Here is an 8802-nt window from a genome sequence, read left to right on the forward strand (position 1 = left end):
ACCTTGACACGCACTCTTCCAGCTTGACACACACTCTTCCAGCTTGACACACTCTCTTCCACCTTGACACACACTCTTCCACCTTGACATACACTCTTCCAGCTTGACACACACTCTTCCACCTTGACACACACTCTTCCAGCTTGACACACACTCTTCCTCCTTGACACACACTCTTCCACCTTGACATACACTCTTCCTCCTTGACACGCACTCTTCCACCTTGACACACACTCTTCCACCTTGACACACACTCTTCCACCTTGACATGCACTCTTCCTCCTTGACACACACTCTTCCTCCTTGACACACACTCTTCCACCTTGACATACACTCTTCCTCCTTGACACACACTCTTCCAGCTTGACACACACTCTTCCACCTTGACACACACTCTTCCACCTTGACACACACTCTTCCACCTTGACACACACTCTTCCTCCTTGACACACACTCTTCTACCTTGACACACACACTCTTCCACCTTGACACGCACTCTTCCAGCTTGACACGCACTCTTCCACCTTGACACACACTCTTCCACCTTGACACACTCTTCCACCTTGACACACACTCTTCCTCCTTGACACACACTCTTCTACCCTGACACACAAACTCTTCCACCTTGACACACACTCTTCTACCTTGACACACACTCTTCCACCTTGACACACACTCTTCCTCCTTGACACACACTCTTCTACCCTGACACACAAACTCTTCCACCTTGACACACTCTTTCACCTTGACTCACACTCTTCCACCTTGACACACACTCTTCCATCTTGACACACACTCTTCCACCTTGACACACACTCTTCCACCTTCACACGCACTCTTCCTCCTTGACACACACCCGTCTACCTTGACACACACACTCTGCCACCTTGACATGCACCCTTCTACCTTGATACGCTCTTCCACCTTGACACACACTCTTCAACCTTGACACATACTCTTTCACCTTGACACACACTCTTCCACCTTGACACACACTCTTCAACCTTGACACACTCTTCCACCTTGACACACACTCTTGCACCTTGACACACACTCTTCCACCTTGACTCACTCTCTTCCAGTTTGACTCACACTCTTCCACCTTGACACGCACTATTCCACCTTGACACACATTCTTCCACCTTGACTCACTCTCTTCCAGTTTGACACACACTCTTCCACCTTGACACACACTCTTCCACCTTGACACACTCTTCCACCTTGACACACTCTTCCACCTTGACACACATTCTTCCACCTTGACACACACTCTTCCACCTTGACACACGCACTCTTCCACCTTGACACACTCTTCCACCATGACACGCACTCTTCCACCTTGACATGCACTCTTCCACCTTGACACACACTCTTCCTCCTTGACACATACTCTTCCACCTTGACACACACTCTTCCACCTTGACATGCACTCTTCCACCTTGACACATACTCTTCCACCTTGACTCACACTCTTCCACCTTGACTCACACTCTTCCACCTTGACACACACTCTTCCACCTTGACACGCACTCTTCCACCTTGACACACACTCTTCCACCTTGACACGCACTCTTCCAGCTTGACTCACACTCTTCCACCTTGACACATACTCTTCCACCTTGACATGCACTCTTCCTCCTTGACACACACTCTTCCACCTTGACACGCACTCTTCCACCTTGACACATACTCTTCCACCTTGACACACACTCTTCCACCTTGACACGCACTCTTCCACCTTGACTCACTCTTCCACCTTGACACATACTCTTCCACCTTGACATGCACTCTTCCACCTTGACTCACACTCTTCCAGTTTGACACACACTCTTCCACCTTGACTCACACTCTTCCACCTTGACACATACTCTTCCACCTTGACATGCACTCTTCCACCTTGACACACGCACTCTTCCACCTTGACACATACTCTTCCACCTTGACACACACTCTTCCACCTTGACATGCACTCTTCCACCTTGACTCACACTCTTCCACCTTGACACACACTCTTCCACCTTGACACACACTCTTCCACCTTGACACACACTCTTTCTCCTTGACAAACACTCTTCCAGTTTGACACACACTCTTCCACCTTGACACACACTCTTCCTCCTTGACAAACACTCTTCCATCTTGACACGCACTCTTCCATCTTGACACACACTCTTTCACCTTGACACACACTCTTCCACCTTGACATGCACTGTTCCACCTTGACATGCACTCTTCCACCTTCACACAAACTCTTCCACCTTCACACTCACTCTTCCTCCTTGACACACACTCTTCTACCTTGACACACACACTCTTCCACCTTGACATGCACCCTTCTACCTTGATACACTCTTCCACCTTGACACACACTCTTCCACCTTGACACACATTCTTCTACCTTGACACACACTCTTCTACCTTGACACACACTCTTCCACCTTGACACACACTCTTCCACCTTGACACACACTCTTCCTCCTTGACACACACTCTTCCTCCTTGACATACACTCTTCCACCTTGACACACACTCTTCCTCCTTGACACACACTCTTCCTCCTTGACATACACTCTTCCACCTTGACACACACTCTTCCACCTTGACACGCACTATTCCACCTTGACACACATTCTTCCACCTTGACACACACTCTTCCACCTTGACACACACTCTTCCACCTTGACACACACTCTTCCACCTTGACACACGCACTCTTCCACCTTGACACACTCTTCCACCATGACACGCACTCTTCCACCTTGACATGCACTCTTCCACCTTGACTCACACTCTTCCACCTTGACACACACTCTTCCACCTTGACACACACTCTTCCACCTTGACACACGCACTCTTCCACCTTGACACATACTCTTCCACCTTGACACACACTCTTCCACCTTGACATGCACTCTTCCACCTTGACTCACACTCTTCCACCTTGACACATACTCTTCCACCTTGACATGCACTCTTCCACCTTGACTCACACTCTTCCACCTTGACACACACTCTTCCACCTTGACACACACTCTTCCTCCTTGACAAACACTCTTCCACCTTGACACACACTCTTCCATCTTGACACGCACTCTTCCACCTTGACATGCACTCTTCCACCTTGACACGCACTCTCCCACCATGACACACACTCTCCCACCATGACACACACTCTTCCACCTTGACACGTACTCTTTCACCTTGACACACACTCTTCCACCTTGACATGCACTCTTCCACCTTGACACACACTCTTCCACCTTGACATGCACTCTTCCACCTTGACATGCACTCTTCCTCCTTGACACACACTCTTCTTCCTTGATATGCAGTGTGCTCCGCTGTGTTCAAGTGAGAACCTTGATTTGAATGATCATACTGAGAGATCTCATACATATCCATTCTTTGGATGAAAACCTTTTCATTTAATATGAATGCTACTCAGGGTCAGAACTTGAAACTAGTCCCCCAACCTCTGGGCTAGTACACATTCCTGCAGGTTAGATTTCTTTTTCAAATTTCCCCATTGTTTTAACTTTACACCGGCATTTTATCTTCTTCTGGGCTAGTAAAGCATTTGAGTTTAGTTCTTAAACCTGCTGACACTATTGGCAGTGAATGTTTCAAAACCGGTATTAAGCTGAGACACTGAAAATATTTAATAAATGTGTCCCTCAAAGGAAACATGTGAATTTAGTGTTAGGTGCGATTACCTTGAGGACCAAGAATTTCAGGGGGAACATTTTGGCTTTCTGTTTGAGTAAGTTGTGAACCTTGTTTTGTATTTCAGGAGTGGAGACATGCCCATGGCATGAGGTGTTTAGGCATCCCCAACACAGCTCATTTCGCCAATGTCACACTGATAGAAGATGCTCTTGCATGTGAGTCATTCCTTTTACTAGCTCTACTGTGTGACTTGTCATCAGTTAATTAGTTATGCCTTGCTTCCAGGTAATAACTTAAATAAACAGTAAAATGTATTTAAACTATATTTGGAACATGGTCAATAAGGTTTGGTGAATGTTAACAGTCCGAGGCGACATGTGACGTGTCAGTTTGGGTCTAGGATTAGTTTCCAGGTGATAACTTTTGCAAATGTTGATGGGTTTTGACATATTTGACAGATAAGTTAAGTCAGTGCCTTGGCTGATGCTGAGTTATGGCCAGTAACACAAATTGTTCTTAGTGTGACAGTCAATAATATAATAATAATAAAATAATGATCTTTTCAGAATGTACTGGTGTTTATATTTTGTATCCTTGTGTAACCAGTTTGAGAAATGTGATGCTATAACTTATAAATGGTTCAATGGTCATCACTTCACCTACTTCAAAATAAGCAGTTGTCATCTCTCCTGCACATTACTTGTAAGCATATCGGACAAACCTAGCATTTTTCGAAAAGGCGTTGCTGAGATTGTTGTGATGTCACCAGTTTCAGTGGTATATGTCATGATACTGCTCACACTCCTCTACAGAATTGTTAAATTTATGAAAATACCAGTTGTTATGAATTTCAGTACCGTGTACCCAAAATTCCCAAGCTTATCACATGTTGCATTTGAGCAGTTATAATGACTCAGTAGTGAAAATGGCCACTTCCGCTTGATGAACAAAATAATCAAAAAGTTACTGTTCAAGAATGATGCCCTGTAACACTATATGGTTTCTTCAACAGGTTAGAATAGATCGGGTGGTCAGGCTTGGTTGATTGGATGTCATACCCTGACAGTGATTGTCTGATCCCATTATTTACAGGCCAATCTCACTGTCATAAGTCTTTGCTGTCTTTTTTTTTATATTAATATTAAAAAAAATCAAATTTCAAATTTTAAGATCTTATTCTCAAGTATATCTTTTTTTAGTAGGTGTAATGCAGTTTTCCATTAATTCATACCAGATGTCCAGTGTTGTAACTGTGTTGTGTTGTAGTGTGGCAGAAGATTAAGTCAGGGAAGGAATCGGACCGATGGAGACCTGACACAGAGGTAAGCTGTATTACTTCCACTCGCCTCTCTGCTACTCACAGTCGCTCGCCATTTGCTGCCATGTACTGGTTTCTGTATGATACATCCAGAGTCTTCCATTCTTTTAATCTTCCATTCCGAAACTTGTGAATTTGAACAAGATGGTGAATGTCGCAGCCCTGCACCACCTCAAGTTGATACACTGTGATGTAACTGAAATTCTGGCATAGGCTGATTCAGAGGCCCCCCCTCCCTTTTATTTTAAAATCAAATGTATGTTGTACTTGTAGGCAGTATAATTGACCAAGAGAGGAATTTGATATTTTTGACCCCTCCTTTTTAAGAATGCTTGATCCCCGCCCTTGCCCGGTCAGTAACCCATGTTACTCCACATGATAACTTAATTCTCCTGATCTTATCAGATGTGGCGTATGGATAATGAATGACAAGTTGGATAACCAACCTGGCTATCACCATGTCAGTAGTCACCTGGTCTGCATAAATTGTTCCTGAGGTTGGTTTCCAAATATTAGCTCCAGCTTATGGTACAATGAAGCCCTGCTAGTCTGGAAGTGGAACCCCCATCTGCTGGAACATCTATACGTGATTAAATCGACATTTTTATGTACCCACTATTTGTTATTCCAGACAGTTTTACTGTGAACACAACTGTCCTGTTACACAGTGTTTCACTGTAGTCTTTTTTTGTATGTAAATCTGGTGTGTGAGTTAACTGTCTTAACATTGTTTCAGGAGGAGTATGAGGACTCACAGGGAAATGTCGTGAACAAGAAGACCTTTGAGGACTTGAAGCGACAGGGATTGTTATAGCCAGGATCTGGTGCTGCCATTACACATGTACATAACACTACTGTAGCTATCTGTAGCCTTCCTGGAGAACTTCATTGTGCACCCAAGTTACTTGGTTGTCCCATAAAAATAACAGCAACGCATATGCCCTGTTGTAGTTGTCTGTTACATGTGTTTGGGGGTGGGGAGACTGAGGGTTTGAAGTGAGATTGTGAAAATGAAAAACCTTAAGTCATCTTTGTTTTGTACTTCTTAACACCGCACTCAGCTATTCCAGCTATATGACGGCGAGTATGGACCAGACAATCCAGTGACTGATATCATGAGCATCGGTCTATGCACAACCACGTCAGTGATCCTGCCCACAGCTCCCTTTAGTCGACTTTTACGGCAAGCATGGGTTTTATTCTATGACTCTTCTAGAACATGATGAACACCTAAGGGCTACTGGCATGCTTCAAACTGGTAGCCAGTATGTTCAATGTGTCGCAGTCTGTGATTTGCAAACTTGGGAACAGGTTTTGTCTGACATAAAATGTTAATGATCGGCCCCGCACAGGGCACCCTAGGGCAACAACACAAGTCCAGGGTCAATTCATTTGTTTTCGAGAGATTAGTTTAATAAACTGGAGAAGCCTGTGAATAAGTGATGGTCATTCAATGTGTTCATAGTTTATTTAATTCAATTGGATTAACATACAATAGTGATATAAAGGGGGGCATAAAAGTTGGGATATTTTTACTGACTGACATTCTCAACATGAGTTTGAAACGAAAACGCCATGCTTACGATGCTGAATTCAAACTGCGAGTCTTCGCACTAGCTGATATATTTTCTCACGGGTTCATATTTCTATATACACTGATTCACAAAATGGCACTTTGTTGTTGATGGCAACATATAACAATCATTATGAGATTAAAAAAAAGACAAGAGAAACAGCTTCCCACATTATGAAAGTGGATGTCGGTTTGTTAAATCTTTATTTGAAATAATAATGACTTTTTAAATATAATTACAATGTTTTTCATGTTTTTTGCCTTTAACTTCCTGGTTCGGCTTATCTGCGGGTCATATCATTTTCTTTCGTATTTCAATGGTCAAGTTAACACCTCGGCTTATCTACGGTCATATACGGTAATTAGAAACCAGGCTTTGAGAAATTGAGCCCAAATAGTCAATCAAATCTCTGTTCACTTGAGCCAGGTCACAGGATCTGCATATTGTACCACTACCAACTCGAAACATTCTAGCCAGACACCAATGGTGTTTTGAGTAACTGGAGGAATCGCCGCTGGTCTCAGATGAGTGCAGATTCACTCTGGACTTTCTGGATAGGCATCTAACAAATGTCATTTGAATGCCAACATAAGGCAAACAGGACAGATTTGTTGGCCTGTAGTCACTATGACTGCCAGAACGCCACTGCATATTGTCCATGGAACGGTCATTTGACAGTACTACCTGGACATTGGGAGGTTTGACTTCTACACAATTTTTTGCCAAATCGGGGGGCCTGATTGTTGATCAAGTCGTCTCATTTGTTTTTTCTTGGATGTTTCCATCCTTATTTAAACACACCACCATGTCATATTATACCTAGTCCTTCATTTTTCTTAACCATCACGGGGCAAGGGTGGCCCAGTCGTCTAAGGCGCCACGATTCGCTGTGCAGAGTTGTGTCCCTTGGGCACGCCAGAAACCTATGATTGTGGGTTCGAATCCCGGTTCGCCCTGATTATGTTTCTAGGTTTGTCAGCACCATACCTGTGCTCGTGGGTTTCACCGAAGTGGTAAACGTCCGAGACCTGCATCACTTCGGGCTTTCCTCCCACATTAAGCTGACACGCCGTGATATAACTGAAATAATGTTAAAAGCGGCATTAAACCCAACTCACTCACTCACTCAACCATCACAGTGATGTCTTTGTGTTGCAGAAAAACACATCAAAACTCTTCAACCCTGTGTATAAGAGCCCCCTTGAAAGCCCCCTAATTCTAGGTACGAAAAACTTGTCTTATACACAGCGATATACGGTACACATACCGCCTCAACTTGATGGCAGACCCACTGTTGACAATGCACCAAAGCCGGGGCTTTACTACAGGAAAGGAATCAGATGTTGGGGGCCAAAATGGACATGGGTGTTGACTGTATGAACAACTGGAGGTGGTAGTTCCTGGTCGTGAGTCAATGGTTCCTCCTCTGGTCCCCACTCCTACCCTGGAGGTTACCCCTGCAGGATTGATAGGGGCCTCGTCCTTTGACATAAAAGGAAGATTGATGGAGAAGAGAGCCATACTGGTTGTGCAATGCTGCGGTTCTGCTCTCCCATCTTCCTTGTACCAAAGAAGGATTCCAACAAGATGAGAAAGATACACAACCTCACCTTGTTCAATGAGCGTTACCTGGAGCGTCCTCAGTACTTTATGCTTACGACACCCTGATCAGCCTCGTCTTGCAGGACATTTACCGGCACGGTCCTATCCACCCCCGCGACCGGCAGTTCCTAAGGTTCCAGTTCAATGGTATTCACATTGGCATTTTATCTACCTTACCAAGCCAATCACCGCCTATCTGCCCCTGAGGAACATCTGGTTTGAGTTGTACATAGACGACTGCCTACTGAATCATCCAGATGTGGTGATCCTAACCTGTCACTGGGATTTCACCAGGTGTCTGCTATATCAACTGGGTTGGATAGTGAATGAGGCGAAGTCGAAACCAATTCCATTCTACACACTCCAATTCATAGGCCTTTTCCAGACAGATCTGGACCTCCTCACAGTGCCATCAGAGATTCTATGCCATGTCTCCTGCCCTTCAGCCCATCACACTTCTGTTTCTGGGACTGCTCACATCAGGAAAGGACTTGACAATCAGGGGTCGGTTGCACTTGTGCCTGAACCAACTCTTTACATCAGGTGGCAGGAACATCTGTATCCATTGCTCTACCGCCTCACCTCATATTAGGAGGTGTCTCCTAAACAGAGCTGTCCCCATTGTCACACCTATTTGTAGAC

General features: G+C 44.6%; 1 protein-coding gene across 1 annotated transcript in view; it reads left to right on the plus strand.

The window, feature by feature from the left end:
- LOC139473711 (splicing factor 3A subunit 3-like) overlaps positions 1–7413 on the plus strand; it is a 68772-nt gene extending 61359 nt beyond the window's left edge. Inside the window, exons 15-17 of the mRNA XM_071256430.1 lie at positions 3791–3881; positions 4933–4988; positions 5721–7413. Coding sequence (XP_071112531.1) covers positions 3791–3881; positions 4933–4988; positions 5721–5798 — 225 coding nt within the window. The 3' untranslated portion in view covers positions 5799–7413. The remainder of the gene's footprint in view (positions 1–3790; positions 3882–4932; positions 4989–5720) is intronic.
- Positions 7414–8802: the final 1389 nt, after the last annotated feature.

Source organism: Haliotis cracherodii, unplaced genomic scaffold (genome assembly GCF_022045235.1).
Source record: "Haliotis cracherodii isolate W230 unplaced genomic scaffold, xgHalCrac1.p SCAF_3, whole genome shotgun sequence".
NCBI classification, from domain to species: Eukaryota; Metazoa; Mollusca; class Gastropoda; order Lepetellida; family Haliotidae; genus Haliotis; species Haliotis cracherodii.